This window comes from Dermacentor albipictus, chromosome 1 (assembly GCF_038994185.2).
Source record: "Dermacentor albipictus isolate Rhodes 1998 colony chromosome 1, USDA_Dalb.pri_finalv2, whole genome shotgun sequence".
Classification (NCBI taxonomy): Eukaryota; Metazoa; Arthropoda; class Arachnida; order Ixodida; family Ixodidae; genus Dermacentor; species Dermacentor albipictus.
The window spans coordinates 165358753-165380391 of NC_091821.1; the positions used below are offsets into that span (position 1 = coordinate 165358753).

Below are 21639 nucleotides of genomic sequence, written 5' to 3' on the forward strand. Positions count from 1 at the left end.
TATGGGTCGCAACTACAGCCATTTCCTAATGGGAAATCCAAGTGCTACGGGAGCCGCAACATTTTGCGCTTACTTGGAATACAACGGACCTGACAGAAAAGTGAATCGCAGTAAATGTTTTTACGCATTCAACAAACCGGGTGTGATACTCCAAGTTTCGGTTGGGAAATTACGGCAGATTCGTCGATTCGACGTTCTCAACGTACTGTGCGCCGTTTCGCGCTCTTAAAACCGCTTCATATATTTCTTGCTGCTCCAGGCTGCGCTTCTCCCAGTTCACAGCAGCCCGTTCGCTGCAGCAAGTCAGCCGTCAACGTGTTTTTCTGAGGTGCAGCGTCAACCACGCCGGAAACCGACGCTCGGAAACTTTTCAAGCCAGGGACGATGTGCACTTATTGCGTCACAGGACTAATTCAGATATCGGTCATGCGATGGAGATGAAAGATTTAAACAGACAGCAAGGAGTACTTGTACAACCGTATTTTATTTGACTTCTCGTGGGCGCATACCTATACATTCTTCACATCTATACGCTGTGACGCTCGAGAAACGGCAAATAGTACAGCAGGCTGCAGACAGCATAGTAAAAAAGAATATAAACGCGACTTTGACAAAAAGCTAAACAACAGGTGTTGAAATAATAAACACCGACGTGTACTAACGGACACAAACTAGCGTTATGGGCAACAGGCTGGAAGGTTGACCTTTGTATAGTTCACATAGGGCAGTATAACTAGCCTTTGTAACTAATACGCTTCCTTTGAGCCATTGTTCTAAAGAAGCAGACGCATGTCGTACTGTTCAATGCGAGCAAGCACCCTTGACTGACTAGTGACCCAAAGTGTATATTTGCATTTTTAACGCTGGGTCAGCGCACCTTGATAGTTAGACCTGCAAATAATTGACTACTGCCATCACTGGCTTTGTGCACCTGTCATTTTACATCTTAATCTTGGTTCTATCGCGAAAGAACCATGTTCTTCGTTTCACATTGTCAAGAGCAGAGATTCGGAGTGAAGTACTCGATAATATAACGTCTGTTGCAGCAGCATTTATTGTTTTAATTTCTCGTCTTGCTGTAATTTCTCCGAGTCGTATGATATACTTCTACAGCCATACATTGATATTAAGAAAAAATTCTGCACAAGTGCTTTGATTTATGTGCGGTCCTTGTCGAAAGTACATGGGTTGTTGCCCCCGTGATTGAAATCCATAACGGAGCCGCTTAGTGAAACTTGTGTAGCGTATCCAACACTGCAACGCTACAGGAGCAGCGGGAACCAGATGAACCCTTCTATCTATCGTCTACTGCACAGCATTTTAAATGCTTGCGTTAAGTGCGGGAAATGGATAAGGAGTAGGTAGTTTTGAGCAGAAACAAAGAGTTGAGCCTGTGTCCAGGCTTAATGAGAGAAAAGCAAATATTTGATACTGTGGCGAATTAAAGATTATATTGTGAAGAGCTACTGAACAGGGAACTCCAAATTCCACAAGAAAACCCTACTCAATGTGGCAACACGCTGCAGTAGGAGTCAGAAGAAAAGTTTAGATAAGATTTTAACAAATAAATAAAGATAGAAAGAAATAAACAAGAGAAAGAGCCGTGTGTGGTGCAACGCTAAATAATGCATTATACTTGTACATTGATTCAGATAGTTTTCTCGCATGCATGTTTTTTTCTACCTTTTCCGTTCACATATACGTATGTATTTACAGCTGTAAACAGCACGGATCGAAGACAGCTCTCAGTTCTGTAACGTACTGCCTTTAGACGTGTTAACTTTGTATCTTTTTGTTTTACTGCTTTACGCTGTTTACTTAATTTATTTGTACGGCACTGGTTTCCTTGTTTTGCGTGGCGAATTATTCTAGTTCACGATTTTATGAATACGTAATCACGACTAAAGGGCCAACTGCTCAGGGTCATTCCATAAACCTGGAATGAAGCTTGGTGACCAATGGTGTCCGCTGGGGTGTCTGCTGGTAGCAAGCATTGATCCAAGACTGACCTGACCTCTCTATGTTGTTCTTATTTTAAATTTGAGCAGGAAGACTAGAATCCAAGTAGTTTAGAACAGGCAGGTTGGTTTTATAATACCGAGTATAATATAGTGTCCTAATCACACACCCAGCGTCGTTAAAATCCGGAGAGCTTGTTAGGTTCTAGCTGTGTATAAGCATCTCCCATATAACTTCGTATGTCCAAAAGTGCCATCTTCCTTTCAAAGAAGCAACAAACATAACTAAGCCACTTCGTGCCATGCCCTTGGAATGCGTCTTAGCCTGTAAGGTTATGTGCAGCAGTTGCATTTTGTGAAAAAAATATGTATATCTATAACGCGCTAGGCTTCGCGACTCAGATCCGTAGCGCGCGCGCGCACGCACGCACACACAAATGAAGCAGCACGGAAGCATGGTGGGGTGAAAAAATTACGAAAGTTATTATACGCGCACATTAAGTCTTGGTTTGGCGATTATTCTGACTAGTTACCCGACAATGTTATCGTTAGTGTATGTGGGTCATAGCTGAATGCTGTCGTAAGTGCGCGAAGCTTAGGCTTAAAATAAGAATGCAATGACACTTCTGTATTTGGATAACCAGATGCATGACAAGTAAACCAGCAATGCGAAGCTTAGCGGGTAGTCATATAGCAGGCGGAATGTGTAGTCATTTCGGGCTTCCTACGACAAAAGTAAGTAACGCAAGCACGTGAGTTCTTGCGCCGCTTTGTGGATGGTGAATTGAACACGACAGGGCTGAACAGACTCGCTTATAAGCGCAACAGAAAGCAAAGCTGTTACGCTCAGGAACATCATTGTAATACTAGAGGTGTTTAAAAGCTGTGAAAGCATAACTTTGAAGAGACAGCTTGAATTGAGGCCTAAAATGACACTGCGCAAGTAAGTATTCTATAAGACTTCATACGATAAGATGCATCTTGTGTGCATTCAAATAAAAAAAAAATCTTTTGTAGTTGAGCTCAACAGGTGTGTGCATTCAAAAAGCGCTCTTTGAACGCTTCGGAAGAACAAAGCGCAAGCTGTATTGAGGTACATTTAACATTTAGTCTACAAGCAAACATAATTCGAGCGCCACTTAATCAGCCCGCTTAACCCCCGTTAATTGCTGGCGTCCCCAGTTGCACTTTATAACTTTAATCTATGTCGCTGAACGCGGTAGACGATACAAGGGCTTAGTTATAATAGGTACGTATTTCTTGCAAGTCAGCAATGCTATTTTACTCGATGGCACGACTTTTAATACCCGCGTTACCAGGACATTTTCAACTGCGCGACCATTCAGCTGAACGAATTCTATCGGCTGTTATAAGGCGTATTCGGCGTTCAATTCTGTTATGCGCATCCGATCACGTGATCACACTTTTAAATCATGTTCAGAAAAAAAAATCTGTTTATATCTGCTTGCGCTATATTATTTTGATAACAAATGACACCAACATAAGAGTTTTCTGATAGAGAAGTCGCTTTATGCGTACGCTTTTTGGGAGAATAAACTTGTGACGCCGCATTCGCAACACTGGAGATAGTTGACATCTTGACAGATGACTTGCCTTGACTGCGATCATGGAGGAAGGAAAAAGACTAGAAGAAAGCGCCATGCGACAGTTTTGAAGCGCAGTCATGAAAGAATATAGAGGAAAGGCTCACGGCAAGGAGGCCCCCACCACGTGATAGGCAAGCGGTAATTTATAGTCGCCGGGCACCCGGAGAGTAGGGAGTAAAGAAAAGCAGGTGGCGAGGGCTGATTGTGACGAGAGCGTTAACACGTTTCCTTGTTCCAGTTGGCGCGAGATTGCAAGTGCGTACAGCGCGAGCTGACGAAAACGAAGCTCTCCGTCGTGTCCCGTTCTATGCTCTGGCTTCGTTTGCTCGCGCTGCGTGTACTTGCGACGAGAGCCTCGCTAAGAGCTACCACGAACCAAACAATGCCTAAAAAGGACCGACAACCAAGGAAAGCCTATTGCCCAAGGGTCAACATGCAGGTTCCGAAGGAAAGGACGGGCGGCGTCAAAGGAGGTTGGCCTGCCGAGGCTAGCTACCTGACGTCATGCTTCCTGCTAGTGCTTTTCCTTCCTCCGTATTGTTCTCAGTTTAAGTTCTGATGCCGACGGCAGTTGGAGCTGCCATGTAACACCTCTCAACTTCAACTGATCGCAACCACCGTTAGGGTCAACGGCCGTTGATAGAGCCCTTGTAATATGGCTATAAAGATCTTTGCGCCTTGGCGCTTCTATTGCAATACTGCTTCACTGCAGTAATCGATGCGAATATTTGCGTTCAGTCATTTGCAGGTTCGCCACTATCATCGCAAACAGAGTGTCGATCGCCCAGGCTGGCACTCTGACATCATCGTCGCATAAGCGCAAGCAAACATTGTCCTTTTAGCTTGCTTTCCCTAGCTTGCGACATGACGTCGTCAAAGCTATCGCTCGTGCAACAACGTTGCAAAATCATATACTTGTATATTGTGGAAACATGAATGATAACGAAAAACAAAGCCTTGAAAAATTATTCGAGTTTGTCACGTCAATAAAAATGGAATAATTCACACTCTCTTATATGCACGGTCATACATACACATATACACACGTTTATTAGAGATCCACAAGAGCACCACTATAGAACTATAGGGAAGTTCGCGTTCAACGCCACATACTATAGGAAGGTAACGGACGCCACACCTCGCAGCCTGTACATGTGAATACTCCAATTTTTTTTCATATATCTACAGAAGTGAATGACCCTCTTATAACTTGAAAAGAATGAACTCTCGACGTAAATGTGATGACTTATCTACAAAATTAGTACGTCGTAATGACAGGCTCTCTAACACAAGCATGCAGATCGCGCAGAAAACAATGATCTGCCTAAATTGTTACCTGTTGTGAAGACTACCATATCTACAAGACTAGCGACAACATGTCGTGACTGAGGTTTTCTATTTTGTAACGAATAATTTGGTTTAATGAATGCCCAATAAGGGCTTCGTGGTGTACCGCTTCTCGCGGCACCATGAAATGCGTAATGTTTCAGGATAGAAACTTCCTGCGACTTTTTCGCAGGCGCCACACTGCAGCGTATGTGTACATGCAACCTGGTATGCCATGAAAAGACTCCATCTATCGAAGTTTCTTCTGAACACACCACAGAAAAAATGGTTGGTGAAAGCAACCGCCGCCAAGCTTCTAGTAGAATACTTTACAATACATTAAAGTTGACTCAGGCCAGTATTTGAGGGACGTTTATATTATAGTCATGCCATGCCCACGACGTTAATGAGTGACAAATGACATTTAAGGGTGTACGCACTTACATAGTACTCAAAGCTTGATGTATGTTTATCCCTGACTAAACTTTTAGACATTTCTGGCCACTGACTCGTCGCATGTTACATATGCTGCCGACGACCGGCGTTTAATCGGTCTCTGCTGCGCTACTCGTGATATTTGAACACTTCCTCTGGAAAAGCCTGGACCCTTCGCAGCAGGTGTCACTAAACCGACTCCACCCATATTGGGTTCTTGGCGCTAATGTTCTCTCTTTCCCGTACAGCGTAGCTGTTTTTGGGCTGTGAGCCCGAAGCAAAGCTGATGAAGGCGGCTAAAGCCCTAACCATGGCACGGTACTCGAACGCTGGGACGACTAGACTGTTATGACGCAGCTGGGCTTGACTTGGTGGCGCTTCCTCTAGCGCCCTGCCCTTGTACAGGAGATGGTGGAGGTGCGCTGCGCGCCGCCTTGGGAAGTGTGAAGTGTATCGGCGCGTGGTGGTGTGTTCGCTGGTGGCAGGTGTGCAGCACCGCGCCGCACACGCCTTCCTCGTGCATCTCGTGGCGGATGGCCGACCTGTCGATGGCGTTGTATTCCTTGGCTGAGCGCGGCTTGAGGCCGCACGACACAGGGCACGGCCTCCCGGCCGCAATGTCCTCGCATCGCAGATACTCGGAGCCGCTGCCGTTGCTTCCGCTGCTACAGAGTGACAGCGTCTCGATGTAGTCGCTGTCTGAGGAGGTAGTACTGCTTTCAGAGGAACCTTTCAGGCCAGCCGCGTACCGCTCACCAGGGAGTCCGAACGCCCCTTGCTGTGGGCATCGCGCGAATGCTGCGCCAGTCAAAGGAAAAGAGCCACCATTTGAGCAAAGGCTGGCTTCCCAAGTATGCTGAAGTGAGGAGCAGTGAATGTAACGCGATGCGCTCACTTGCAAGCACGATGACTCCGTGGTCATCTTCTAAGTAAAAAGTGGTGGCAAGAATTTTTGTTGTCGTTTGCACTACCAATAACTCCATTCCTACAAATTACGAATCACTCGATCATCTTGGTGTTTGTGTGATATCACTCAAGCTCCACGTGACGCATTGTCGCCTGCTTGTGGCAGTTGTCAGAAGGGTATGACTAGGAAGGTAGAGTTAAATTGGGTCCAACTGGAAAGGTTGGAAGCCGTACTCCAATGGCTACTTCATTTCAATTACATGTAAAATACGAATTTGCTTAAAGAAATCAGGAAATTAACATGAAAAAAAGTTAATGAGGCAGAAATAATGAAAAAACAACACTGCTTCATAATTCATAGAGAAGAAGTGCGAGTTTTTAAAAACGACCTCGGAACAACTAGAAATTTGGTCTTCGTATACTGAGAAAATCTGGCTTGTATTAAATTGTATACATTTTGATACCAGCAGAGAACACTCGATGTGATTCGAAACAAGTTCAGGTACCAGTAGAAAAGTTGCAGCTAATAAACGAAGCCTGCACAGCCAACCATCACAATTGTGTAAAAGGTGATGTCTGCTGCGGCGGCACGAAGAAACAACAATGTAACACGTTCACAAAGCGTGGTGCAAATGCAATATTGCGGCCAGGCACCATCAGGCACAGCTGACACATTATGTGAATTACGACTTGGACTGATTGATACAGCATTTTTGGAAACGAAACTCCTTCCATTTACAAAAATCCTAGGAGACCTAAGCACTTCGTATGAAGGGTACTGGTTTGGACTAGTTGTTCACAATTAATGATCAATGTTTGTGCTCGTGTCTGTCGTTCCCCAGTCCTCGTTTCAAGTGGTGCGCAAATAACATTGATCACTTCTTATGAGTTGCGAATGCGAAAGCGTCCAACTGAACGCCGCTGAGCGGTCCTTCTCGTTGTGGACACCTCGCTGGCAAGCGAGCACGTTTAGGCACTTGGCCAACGCCTCCCAGACAGCACGAGGACGGTGCACTTCGATCCGTGACGTCATGCTATCTTGCCCGACTGCCATAGAAACTAATAGGGACGCTCCCGAGTAAGCCGCGGTGATTTTAACATCACCGCTTTCGTCACATCAGGATTGGCAATGGAAATTTTGGTACTAGTACAGTGACTTCGTAAAGCAGAGTGCACAGGCCCGCTATTTAGGAGGGGCTGGTTTAGCCCTGTGGGTAAGACAGTCGACTTCCGAGCGTGGGGTCATAGGTTCGGAACTCTATACCACCAACTTTCTTCCGTTCTGATTTATTGTTTAATACATTAACTTCTTAATAGCGATTACCGAGGCGAAGTTAGAACGCAGGCGAGAGCTCGCGCGGACAAGGAACGCGCGGATAACACTGGCTTCCGAGAGCGAGGGTGACGTGATGTTGCGGCGATGCCCTATCCACTCACCTGGCGCGGCAGCACATGTTCCCTTTCGCCCGCTCTGCTACATCGAGGCGCACACGTGACGTGACGTCGCAGCCAATGGGAATGTAGGTGCCGTGTCGTTGCTACTGACGCGGGATTTTTCGTTCAGTCGAGCATTTGATGCTTTCGCATCGAAACTGACACATATATTTCGGTTGTCGCAAGTGCCGTAAGTCATGATTTTGCTCCCCCCAGTAGCTCAGTGTCTATGGCGTTCTGCTGTGGATCACGAAGTCGCGGTTTCGACTCCCGGAAGCGGCGGTCGCGTTTCGATGGCGGCGAAATGGAAAAAAGCAGGTAAACAACAGGCAGTCAAAATTAATTCGGAGCCCACCACTACGGCATCCATCGTAACCCACTATGCCTGTGTCGGGACGTTAAGTACCCCATGTTAATTTTAAGCCACAATATTCCTTTGGCCTTGAGTGTCAGGTCGGCTTTTTGAATCTCTTGACGTCGCATGAAAATGGAGAATACATGCTCAGAGAACAATTTTACATAAGTGCATCAAGTGAGTGCTCGAGTGAACATGCTATAGAAAAGCAAGTATACACATAAGGGTAACTTACACAAACAAGTAAGTAAGTCACGGGAAGCCAATTCAGCTACTAAAGGAGGCAAGTAGTAACGCCTAGGTAGGAGGGTGATATGCATTTTACTGCTGATCCGAATTCCGTTTACGAAAGAAGTGTCACAAAATGCTACCATACTTTCCTTTCGAGAGACCGGAAGAGAAAAAAAAACTCGGTATTTTGAATCTGAAATGCCGAACATCCGATAATACGAAGGAAAGCGGTTAACAAATCGAATCACGGGAATCGGCCAATGCAGACGAAACTGCCAGTGAGATCCCGGTCGTCGCGATCGTTCTTGTATATAGAGCCAGCACGAAGAATAAGTGAACGTCTACGCTGGGCAAAGTGTAGGAACCACTGACCAAAGGTGACAACGCTAATGTCACCCATATGAAGCCACAAGTCGCGCTTCCGGACTACCGCAACGGTACCACTGAAAACGTCCAGGAGTCACTGTCACTTCTCATAGAACAGGCCTTGGCTCACAATGAAAGGTGCGTGTTGGTTGTGCAAGATTGTCTGCACATCGCTCATTTGCCACCATGGGTAGACACAGCTATACCTGAAGGTGGAATTATTAACGCAAGCTGACGTTGCTTCAGCAGTGATCGCATACATTTGTGCGACACAGCAGCTGTATCGAAACTGAGTTTCCTCGCAAAAGTACACTCTGACGTGGGTGCACGGCCACCTAAGCCTTTTCGTTGGGCCAGCATGTATTGAAACATTTTGTGAAGGACTACAGCAGTACCGCGTATCGTGTTAACCTTTCAAATGTAGCACTCGTACAGCCTCTGGATTTTTAATAATACCGCGCAAGCGGCGCCCGCATGGAATGTCAGCGCCTTATAACGGCCAGAGGCTCCAAGATCGGCAACACTAAGCACAAGCATACAAAGCACTCTCCGGTTCGGGTGTCATCTGCTACCCGCCGTTCACTTCCGTAGTGCACACGACCTGCCTTTGTTATCTGTGACGTCAGAAAATACCTCGTATGTCCTCATAAATTCCCTTTATTATGCGTGGGTGTAGCAATACGAAAGCAAAATAGAAAGTGCATCGAAGATGACATGCCTTTGTCATGTACGTATTCTGCTTCACACCTGTATTTTGTAAACAGACATGACATGACAAGAACTTTATTTGAGTCCTGAGGGACTGAGATCGTGGGAAGCCAAAACCGAAGGCTCCCGAAGATCAAGTCGGTGGCTCCACCCACGATGGGTCCGGGAGATGAAGCCCCACCGCAATGTCGTGGGCCCTCTGGACAGCCTGGATTTGAATGTGGAGATTGCTCCTCTTGAGAGATTTCTGCCATTGTTCTTTCGTGATGGGCTGGGCACAGCCAGAGCATGTGGTCAAAAGAGCATGAGTCATGACCACATTTGGGGCACGACTGTGAGTGGTCAGGGTCTCTCCTGTTAGGGGACCGAGGAGCGCCATATGAGCGGGTTTGCAGGAGTCTGAATGTGCTAGCCCCAAGGTTGTTCAATTTGGGGTGAGGGGGTGGAAATGTCCTGCTGCCCAGTCGATAATGGGAAACAATTTCATGAAAAGTACATAATGGACCTTTGTGGATGTTGACCTCGGCCCAAGCATGGCTACCCGCGACAGCGTGGTACGTGAAATCGCATGCTCTCCGGTGGGTCTGCTCGTTAGGATTACATCCAAGCGGGTTAATTGAGCTATCTAGATGGGCTGGAAACCACGAGATGTGGTATCCACCTTCGCTGCTTTCCCTAGTCCTTTGAAGTACTTTAATCACAATACTGTTCGCCTGTTCAGGTACGAGGGCGGACGTGAAGAATCTAACCGCCGTGCGCGAGTCCGAGAAGACGATAGCGGGAACTTTTGAGCTGTGAAAAGCCAGAGCGATCGCCGCTTCCTCCGCCACATGGGGAAACTTCGTATAAACAGAGGCTGCATTGACCAAGTTGCCCTCCGCGTCTCGACACAGCGAACTTATTATCCCCACTGTCATATCTGGCAGCATCAACAAAGAGGACATCTAGTTTCTGCTGATTTATCTTTTTAAGGATGGACTTGGCTCTCGCGAATCTTCTACTCTCGTTATGCACTGGGTGGATGTTTCGCGGGACGGGGTCAACCATGATGCGAGTTCTGGTTTCCCGGGTCAAGCTAACTTCGGTGGCCGGTTCATGTCTGGGTTGGATTCCCGCTTCTTCTAAAATCTTGATTCTAGCTTAGTGGATGAAAGTCTCATTATTTGAGCCGCTGTGTGAGCTTCTATTAGCTCATCGATGGTGTTATGGAGTCCTAGCTCCAGCAGCTTCTCAGTGCTTGTGGACTACGGAAGGCCGAGCACGCGCTTGAGGCCGGTTCTGATTAGGGAGTCGAGCTTGGGCTTTTCCGCTTTACCCCAATTAAGGTACGGCGCGATGTAGATAACATGACTCAGGAAGAATGCCTGATAAGCTCTGAGCAAATTGTCCTCTTTGAGACCGCCTCTCGATTTGAGACGCGGGCTACAAGTCTTAGGACATTACTAGCCTGTCCAGTGAGCCTGTTGAGGACCGTAGAGTTACAGCCCTTGGCATCAATGAGGAGACCTAGAATCTTAACGAAGTCCATCCTCGGTATGGAATGCCCATTTTCAGCTCGAATTTCTATCGGCAGAGTTTGCAGAGGCGCAAGGTTTCTTACCCCCTGTCTGAACTGGCGGTATAACAGTAGCTCTGATTTAGCGGGGAAGAGTTCAAGGCCCGTGTTTGAAAGAAAATCTTCGGTAGCCTCCAACGCGAAGAAGCACAGAAATAACCCTGGCAGGGCGTGTGTCCTCCTGAACTCAATATCGTAGCAGACGACGCTCGCACTGGAATGTGCTCTGAGCACATGTGAGCGCAATCGCTGATCTCACCATTCCTCACCGTTATAAAGCGCGATATTAGAGAGTTACAGCTCAGCGAGCCAGCGGGCCTAGTTAGCCAGCGTAGACGCCAGCGCGCATGCGTGGTACAACATGCGCATTGGCGTCGACGCTGGCTCGCTGAGCTATAACCACTATATCTGTGTTCCAATGCTCGCCGTAGACGGCTAAGTAGACGGCTAAGCGGACAGCGGCCATCCTAAGTCTGGTTCCAATTCTCACGACGACGTCAAAGTAGACAGCTTCGCGAAGACAGCATCGAAGTCAAAAACGATGCAGGCTACTTTCCTGTCCAAACAAGATGGCAGCTGAGCAGGACGTTTGGAAAGCCGATAGGAAGATTGTCTGCGCACAAGAAAATGTAAACACGCTATCCTACGCCCTTAATATAAGCTACATCGATTTTTCATAGGTTCGCAGGCACAAATACTTTAAATACAAAAATAATGTATGCTATTCTCAACTTTTTCTTGTGGCCGCCAAGTGGCATCACGTCGCAAAAGCATCTTCCGTACGTCTTCCAGACGGCTAGAAACGCGTTCCATAACGTGCCCTTGAAGTTGTCTCGGCTGTCTCCTTAGCTGTTTACGTAGACTGTCTCTCATGCTGGCCAGAATCGGACCACACCCTTTAACTCTCTACTGAAAATCCGAGAGGCTGTACCTTGAAGTGCTGATGCTGTCCTGTACTCGTGTTCTACATTAATATCCAAGGAAAACGTTGTAACCCTAGTGTTCACAAATGAGAATTTGTACACATCTTTCAGCTTATCAACAGAGTCACTGCCTTACCTTCTTGAATAAACCTTTTGCTTTCGTCGCAGCGACGGTGGCTCACAGTCGTCCCTTCATCGAGGTTTCTTGGAAGCGAAGGGTGCGAGCTCATATGACATTCGTGCGCCGCAAGCTCGCACACAGTTTCTGAGCTTTCTGGCAGGCTCGTCGACACGCCGGAGTCCGACGGGCTCGAAATGGTGTCCTGCTGTTGCGGTTTGCAAGGCACACTAGAGGAGCGCTTGATACTGGTGCCGTTCGTAGGGGCATCGCCCAAATCGGCATTACCGGCGTCCATTGAGATGTCTTCCTCCGAAAATCTGAAGTCGCCTTTCAACTTTAGGCAGTCAGCTGACCTGTGAAAGGGGATTCGGTACAAATTTTCCATAGAACGGTTGTTCGGAGTGGAAGGCACTGAAGACGGCGGTGTAACATCGACCAAGTTCTGAGACCTAGCTCGGAACGGAAGCTTGTTAAACGTTGGTCGCCGTTCTCTGCCCATGGGGACGGCCTCTTCCGCCTCCGACATTTCTTCCGTTTCTTGGCGCCCATCGGCCGAGCTGGACCGTTTCTTCGTGAGCACCTTTCTTTTGGCGTCAGCGAGGGGTGATGGCTTGTCTGGCGTCTCAGTCGAGCGTTGCCTGCTGCTTGCGATGCTGCATTTGGGGCTGTTTTTCCAACTTGTCTCGGTTTCGGAAGACACGTCTTCTGGAAACTCTTCCTCACAAGGGAGCAAATATGGCATGAATGGCCGCAGTGGAAGCGGAGTTCTTTTTGTGTCCGAGCTTGTGGCATTGCTGCTGCCGCGATCGTTGTCGCACTTGCAAGGCTCGATTGGGCGCATGGCGATGTAGTTGCTGTCGCAGACGACGCTCACTTGCTCTGATGAACCGCGGAAGGACATCATTTCGTAGCTTTCGCCGATGGTACTTGACGAAGGAGAGCAGCGTGGAGCTGCCTTCTTCAAGGTCGCAGATTTTTCGGGGCTCTTGAACTGGTTTTGGTTTACTGAAGGGGAACCTGGCAGCATCACTTTCTTTTCGGAAGTGCTTTTCACGTCGTTTTCGGAGTCGCACTGTTCCGACAGAGAGGACAACGCGCAAGTGTTTTGGTACAGCGGCAAAGACTCTATGAAATGACAGTTCACATAGTCGGAGAAGTGGTCCGGCTTCTTACTGTCGGGCACGATACCAAGCATCCTGTTTCGCTTGCCTGGTTCCCTACATATAGTAGAGGGTGCGCAGCTGATCGAGCATTGTAGTGTAGCAGGCTGGTTTTCCTCGGAAGGTGTTCTTTGGAAACAGGGAACAAGATTTCCGGCCCAGAATGTTACTCGGTTGCACGTGCAAGCAGCTCGAACGTGGCTGCAAGCGTTAAGTTCTTGGCACATAGAGAGGGGGTCTGGCAAGAGGCTGTTGCCGCAGGAGCAAGCTAACGGTAGCCGAGCAGTCCTTGTTCCTTGACACGGCTCTTGCTGCGACACGTGCTCCTGGAGATGCAAGAAGAAAGACAGTTTTGCAAACTGTTAGCGCATTATGGCACACCACTTTTGTAGTACTAATAGACCGGACGACAGGTATCGCTAAACGGAGCAGACAGGAAGGGGCTCTGAGGTAAACGAGATGCACACCTCTTTGCTTTCCTACATAGTCGTGAAAGAAATAAAGGGATACAATTAACACAAAGGGGGAAGGGGGTCAAATAAACGCTGCATGCACACGCGTGAACTGCAATACTATAAGCGGTCATTGAGACCTGCCAGCCGGGACACTAGCAGGACTAGAGTCGTCTTCTATGGCTGAGACCTCAGCGCTGTTACGGTGTTTACGCATCTAGAGCTCCGAGGAGAGCAATTGTGACAGCTGGCTTCTTCGCTACAACATTGTGTATGAGGGGAAGCCTGCTTGTGTAGTTTTATTCGCTTTAAAAGCGATACCACGGCATCGGCATAAAAATGACATAAAAACCACGGCATAAAAATGCGGCATCGAACCCGAGCGATCTTAATAATGAGACGGGTACTCAACAGATTGCATCGTCATAATTTGGGATATTTGTGTCCACTATGAGGGACGGTGTGTGAACCGCTGTGGGAGATACAAGCAATTTTACCAGAAAATGCGTGGGGAGGTACGATTTTATCACCGAATTGCTTACGAAACTTCCAAAGCGTTGCCTGTGAAGTCTGAAACAAAGGATATAGTGGAACAAGTGCATTTTTGATAACAATTCTCAACGAAGGTTGTCCCGCGACCGACGTCCCTCAAGCGACATGTGGTGACGTGTCTAACGCCCCTGTCACACGGGCAAACTAAAGTGCACCGTGGTAGCATTTGTTAACTTAAAAATGCATGTACAATAACAGTTTGTTATTGTTAGTAACAGCATTTAGAAACAAGCGACGACCGCGACGGCGACTTGACCTGTAACAGTCCAAGCGACGCGTTCCGCCAAACAACTGCGCGGCCATTACCCAGCGTGGTCGTGAACAGGCCGAGAGCGAGTGTAATTTTTTGCAGTTTTTTTTCTTTTTTTTTGCACTGTGGCAGATTTTATTACCTCGTAACGTTAGCAAGTAAGAAAAAAATATTAAACATTACTGCTGACTCTGCCTTTTATATTACTCATTTTTTGCTCATTGCTAACGAGGCTGCACACTCGGCCGCCGCGAAGTGTGTTCGCCGAACACGGCAGCCGAAGTGTGTTCGCCGAACGTGGCAGCCTGCGAATGACACTAGCGGCGAAGTGCACTCGCTAAATGTGCAATTAAGTTTGCCCCCGTGACAGTGGTATACGTACTGCACCGCCTCTGCACATATCACAGAACTGTGGAGCGCACTTCGTTCATGACGCGCGGGGAGCTCATGCTGCGCAATCCAGAGTGCAGGTTTTGTTCAGAGTCGAATTACGTTTACTCTTTTAACCGACCAGCGAGGACGAGGCAGGCAAGCGCGTGTCTCCAATTCTGGCTCGGCCGTTGCTGCGCGTGGCGCGGCTGAGCGCAGCCGCGCACGCCATACATCTTGGAGGTAATCTGCGGTGGGTACAAAGGCGACGTAAGCCGAAGTGGCTTGTGGCTTTGCATGCGCCGTGTTCTCGCGCGCCTATAGTGTTGGAGATTGCGTAATCTCAAGTTTTGGAGACGCGTTGAAGCTAGAGGCAGCAAGATGTTTTCGCTCGCCGCTGCTTCCGCTCTTCACCACACCAGCGTTCTGACAGCGAGCGTCCGAAGTCATCCACTGAGATGTGTTCTCGTTTGCCTGTGCATGTGTGACACCGTGCTTGTTAAATGAGTTAGTAAGCGAATGTTTGCTGCAACCTATACGGCCGATAATACATTCTCTACGCGCTCTAAATGCGTCCTATGCGGTTTCTGTTAATTTACAATTGTGGTATAGCCGTTATCAGAACAAGCCCATGCCCATGCCATAGTACTGTCTTCATGAGAGCTATAAAACTTCTTGATAAAGACATATTCATTCCTGTCTGGTTCCTGTGCTCGTGTCTTCCGTGGTCACGATAGAACAACAACTATACGGAATACCTTACATTGAATTATCTTAACACTAATGCTCTTGTAGCCATAGTTCTCCTCTTTTTCCCTTATGATGAACTAGTAAAGCGCACTTCAAAAGCAGAAAGTCCTGATTTCAGCATTGGAATTACGCGGTGAGTGATTAACATCACGACCTTACACTTAACAGAATTCTTAACAATTGCATGCTGGTTTTTAAGTTAATTTGTAGCCACTCCTTCACATCGGTCGATACGACACATGACTTTGCTGTCTTCGTGCAGCCAGCGAGTGACGGGTGATGCACTTTAGCGGCATCTTTAGCAGAGGGTCAGAAGCTGGCGAAATGCTTGCGGGAATAAATGTTCTTGTCTATTTATTCTGCTCGGCTCCTATGAACGCTTGTTTCAAATAGTATTTCGATGGCTAGAGTGGAATAGAATGGCAGTAAGATTATGTGTTGCCATACAAGCACTTTACTCCTTTAAGAGAGCACTTCACACGCCACCTTACGAAACAATAAAGTTTTGTCTTATGTTATAGGGCTCTTCAGAATGTACAGTGTAGCAGCGTACAGTCGCGGACAGAATAAAATGGACCACGGGATCTCCGAAAACGTTCAATTCCCGAGCAGCCTGTAGCAGTAACCAGTAAAACTGCCCACGACAACGTTGTTAGCATATTCTAGTCGAGGTCCAAAATGCAAATACCAGATTGCGTTGTGAGGTTGCGGAGACATTCAGCTTTTTCTTAGATTTCATGGTCCATAATATTCTGTCCGCGACTGTACGTCTCATATTGCATATATGTTATCAAAAGGACTGTGTGGATCACATCTAGCTTTTCTTTCACATGCGTAGCGCGCGAGTAGCGGTTTATCCTTTTCTTTCAAGGACATGTGTATAAAACGAAGGAACCAGGTGATAACATTGGTAGGGCACGTAATAATATCGCGTTCAATGACTAGGTGCATAACTACCTGCACCCACTCTTGTGACAATGTGGAGCTATAAACAACACTACATTACCTTATATTTCTTGGGGACGTCGTAGTGCATCGCGGCGTCGATGTTGGTGTCGCTCGAAGGTAGGTCAGGAGTGATGTCGGCGGCATTTTTGGACTGTTCCTGAAATGCAGAGAACAATGATAAAGTGAGCCACTGAAATGAGAAATGCTTGGAAGATGTGTGTCCCCCACACTACGCTGTGACTGGCGAAAGCCTGAATAATTTCGCTCAACTGAACGACGACTGGCATCGTCGTTCATAAAGTTGTCGTGCCTTCATTGCTATATCGGGTGTTTCACGTAACTTGTGCCAAGGAATTAAAAAAAGTGGTTAGCCGCACCTGACTAAAACTAATCGAACATGGTTTGCCGTCATGTGGCGCTCTTTAGAGTATTTCTTACATTTTGCTTAATTAGTCATAGAAATAATATGAATTATGCAAAATTTTTAATATTCACTTTAGGGTCAAGTGCGTCTCGTTGCGTGGAAAGAGGGGGTTCAGAAACTACTGAACCAATTTTTTGTGGCAACGTACGTGTATAGTACGTGCTGCATGGCGATCTTTTTCGGCGTTTAAAGAAAGCCCGCGAAATATGTAATAAAACCAGGTGGGTGCGCTTGTGCGCCATCGTACTGCAACGCTCTCAACCGTGCGTCGAGCCTACCGTTCATCAAGGACGACGGCGCTTCCTTTGCGTGTGCCACCGCCAAAGATGCCGACGCACTGTGAAACGGAAGCCTAGAGCCGCGGCCGCTCACTTTGGCGCGGTCCGCGCGCACGGTTCTTTCGCTCGAAGCGCGGCAGAGAGCGCTGCAATACGACAGCTCAGGAGCGCAGTGGACGTGGTGTTATTTCATATTTCGCGGGCTTCAGTTAAACGCCGAAAAATATCGCCACGTGTCATCTGGAGGCAGAGAACGACATTGCTGTTCTAATCGGCATCCGAGATGGGCGGCACTGCGGCCCTGCACTTTATTGCGCCCTTTATTGAGGATAGCGCCGCACGACCTCGAGATCAAGCCGATACAAAATTCGGCACGGCAATAAGCAGGCTATGGTGGTCATGCTCCACGCACCTTGCGATGCGAAATAAAGTTAACTGTTCCGCGTGAGCGTGGCGCACAGCTGCAGGAAATAGAAGGGAATGCCGCGAGGCCGTGGCAGCTGCAGAATTTAATTGCTGATAATGCCGTTAATGCAAGACGCACTCAAAAACTTGTTGCTAGAAATGGTTCGTGTGAAGCCCAATACACATTGCACACATTTCGTAAAAGGCATTGCAGGGCGTCTTTAAGTGGTGTTCCTGTATATGATACGGGAGCCCCATATACAGGAACACCATAAGAACCCATCCACGCTATGTTTGCGTCCTCAGTCCTTCGGTACTGCTGCGTCTCGTGTGAGCGCGGGCGAATTTCCGTGATCGCCACAGGCAGAGGAGAATAGTTATTGAGGTGAAACTTTGCGAAGGACCGAGCAGACAGTGTTTAGATATTGGTAGGAAGCCTAAGAAAGTGGGCAGGGCTAATTGGTGGAAGAGGTGCAGGGAGGTCGGAAACTTTTGCTTCCTGCTACTCCGTTCAATCATTTCGAAAATAGATTGGTTGAGCCACTATAGGCGGTTAATAATATCGAATATAAAACACGAATACTGAAGCACAAAGAAATAAAGCCGATATGTTTATTAACAGTGCTTCGTAGGCTACAACTGCCCCGCAATTAATTGCTAGTTTTGCAATGAAGACGCTAGCAGAAGCCTGTGGGCTATTTTAAACAATCCTCAGAAGCAGACGAAAATATTTACCGAGGTGAAACTTTCCAGGAACCAAGTAGCCCTTGCGTATGTGCTAGTTAGCTCCATGATGAGCATGTGGTGAAATTGTCAAATAAAATGGCAAGCACCTAAGGTTCAAAAGGAAATGAAACATATAGTGACATTTAGAGGACGCTACGGGCCCCTAGTTCACAATGAAGATGAGCGCAAGAGGGGTCTATTATTTATGTTAGGTGGCACACAGTGCGCATGTATATCTCGGATAGGTTACCCCGTTTCCGGTTAATCGCGTTTCTGGTCGTTTGAATATGTAAAGATTTTAAGAGTACACTGTAAACGGAAATAACTCCGACGTGGGAGTATAACGGTTGTCCTCTAGCGACCCCCCGGTTCGGAGTTTATTATGCTCCGTATGATCGGAGTAGAATTTTTACTCCGTGCGAGCGGAATTTTCGCGTGGAATTATGGGAGGTATTTTTTCTATCTTTTCTTTCTTTTTTGCTTTGCAATGGACGGAGTTTTTTTTAGGTGCAATGGGAGTATAAAAAGAGGCAACGCGTCAGTTTGCGCGAACATCTTTATATACAGAGGCTGCTGGTCAAATTTCGAAATATGCACACGAGACCGCGTCAAATTCGACGAAACAAGTCAATGAAAGCACATAAATCCTGACATACATAAACATTTCAGAAACGCCCAATGCAGAAATTTGAAAGACACCACACGTACACGCGATACTCAGGAAGCAACGGTGCCAGTATATATAGCCACGATATTGTGTGCCTCGAAACCGCCTAGGGAGCAGCTGTGCTGTTTTCAGAATTACGACTCACATGCTCGTTATTACGAGATCTGCCTCTCTGAAACTAACAGAATACCTTAATCAACACAAAACTTTTAATTCAGAATAGTGAGAGAAAAAAGTTAATGGCGTAAATTTTCACAATTAGCATGCCATTCTGAGTGCTAGAGCGACTTCGCACACTGCCGGCGTTCGCGGCCAAAAAGTAGTGCGTTAGTTACAGTAAGCAAGAAAAATGTAAGTGCGTCTGCTTCATGGCAAAATTAAATTTTTGCGATATAGTGGTAGCGTAGCAACAAATTATTACGTGTGAGCATGACCCGCAGCAGCCGACGTAACACCGAAAAATGCGCAGTCATACATATTATACACCGCACTACTTGCTCCGCGTCCAAGCAATATCTCTCGGTTGTGAAAAGGAGCTACATAGCTGATCTGTCGAGTGAATGCTTAAACTCGGAGCGAGCAGGCATGCGTCTAAATCAGTGTCTCGGATAGAGCGTAATGTTAATGCAATATCGGAAGCAATGACGTGACCAAAACCTATATGCGCGATAACAATTCGATGCACATCGCTCAATAAGAAGCTTTATTTACAGTACGCATACTTATGTCCTACCGTTTTTCTTCGGGTGAAAATATCCGTTCGCAGATACATAAAAACAGTTGCTTGCACTCCGATCTTTCTCACTGGCAACACAGCACCGCAACGAACTTGGGGTACGCCATACATGTGCGACCAGCACGGACGTCGTCGCTCGAACAGTGGCTGCAGTTGCCATTGCTACGCGGTCCTTTCAAACATTACACCAAACGTTGTCAGCATGTACCCAAAAGGACATAAAAGTCGCATTTCACGTACTGAACAACACAAGCCAGGGTCACGCAGCACGAAAACACAGTCAGAACCTGAGCCGACATCACGAGCCAGTGAGCAGCTTCGAGGTATACCTAAGCCTTTTTCCGCACTTGAAAACGTTGCTCTTGCATTCATCGTTGTCAGCAAAGTGATCAGGGCAAACGTACTTGAAGCTGAGAAACAGCGAGCTTCAGGCATGCCTATAACACTTTCTGGAAGGAAATACGGGAAACAAATTGACGAAACGCTGTCACGGAACGACACTTCACAAATGTAAACAAACCGTCAGCCATGAGCACTGCCGACTCCGCCGAATGCGCCCGGTCGCTGGCGAGGCGCACAGCCTCATGGGAAGCGCCACGTGACCAAGCTCTTTCGGCGGAGGGGAGTTTTTAAAACTCCCTGCCGGAGTTTCACGGGAGAACAAGATTTTTAAGCGGAGTAAAATCGCGTCATGTCGCCCTAATACTCCCGCAGCCAGCCAGCGGAGTGAAACGAGGGAATGGCGCTGTTTTGCTCCCATACATCGGAGTAAATACTTGAGGAGGGGAGGTTTTAGGGTACATCACCTGTTAAAAACTCCCAGGTGGGTTTATTTTCGTTTACAGTGTAGTCTTAAAGATAGGCGCTTCTATGTCGCGATTATGCTTCCAGCATCCCAATCGATGAAGTGGTTGTAGCCATGCGATGATCCGCCAAGGCGTTTAAACTTGCATTGACTTTCCTAACACCGTTCTGGTGCTCCTGAATCGTTCTCTTCAAATGCCCAGTTTCACCTATGCTGGATGCGTCCCAACTCTTGCACGGAATGTTGTAGATTACCCCTGGAAACATTGACCTTTTTGAAGGGTCTTTCACGCGTACGAGGTTCTTTGTCGACACGTGTGCACACGTGTGTGATTGTATTTGAGAGGGAGCTTGCTCAGCCGTAGCAGGTATAATTATTTAACTCAGACTGGTGCTCACCAAGAGTTATGAGGCCTTAAAACATGCAATTTCTCCTCTTGCAGAAAATTTTCGCTTGCTCGGATATATTCCATCTGCGTTAGACACGTCCGGTCCAGAAATGACGTGAAGAGACTCAGACGGCGAAACAAACGAATATCCAAACCTTTTAACCACGGTGGAGCGCGTCAGTCTGCATACGAAGCGCAAGCGCGGGAGATTGAGGCAAGCACAGGAGCCACCTACAAGTGGAGCGGGCTCGAGCGTCGCAGAGCGGTCTTGGGTGCCGCAAGTATAGGGGGTCGTTTTCGTACCCTATTGGCCAAACACCATCTGCTACGGGCCCACTACGAATGTATGGAGCGAGCACGATTGCAAGATTAAACCGTAAGACCCCCACTAGGTGTGAGATAAGTTAGGCGTGTAAGCTTTCTAATGTATGAATAAAGGAAAATTGTGCATGGCGGAGCAACTGCGAAAGGCGGTTTGCTGGAATTCAAATGTCCCGCTGATTGATCCGGAGCGTAGTGCTAAGATGTGCCGCTAGATGGAGCCTCAGATGAATCCCCATTGGGTTTTGCCATGAAGCGAGCAAAAGAAAGGATCGCGGAAAATGCCCTAGGACGGAACCTTGTCATAGTAGCAGGTGGGCTAAATGACGCGCTAAAGACAAAAGCGGCAGGACTAGCCCAGAGCTTGGCAAAGAAGGTAGACGACTTGCGCAGGATGTTCCCTCAGGTGCAGATCGTGGTGTGCATGGTGCCGGAGGTGCCTGTACGTCACAGTCACGTACGAAGAACCGCTGTGGCTGCTAA

At 47.4% G+C, this 21639-nt stretch overlaps 1 protein-coding gene across 2 annotated transcripts in view; it reads right to left on the bottom strand.

Annotated features, from left to right (window-relative positions):
- Positions 1 to 462: 462 nt before the first annotated feature.
- The window catches only part of LOC135911488 (serine-rich adhesin for platelets-like), a 358528-nt gene continuing 337351 nt past the window's right edge, over positions 463 to 21639 (bottom strand). For both annotated transcript variants that reach the window (XM_065443803.2, XM_065443813.1), the window contains 3 exons: positions 16465 to 16563; positions 11941 to 13411; positions 463 to 6124 (listed from right to left, as the gene is read on the bottom strand). In XM_065443803.2, the coding sequence (XP_065299875.1) occupies positions 5673 to 6124; positions 11941 to 13411; positions 16465 to 16563 (2022 nt within the window). In that variant the 3' untranslated portion in view covers positions 463 to 5672. The remainder of the gene's footprint in view (positions 6125 to 11940; positions 13412 to 16464; positions 16564 to 21639) is intronic.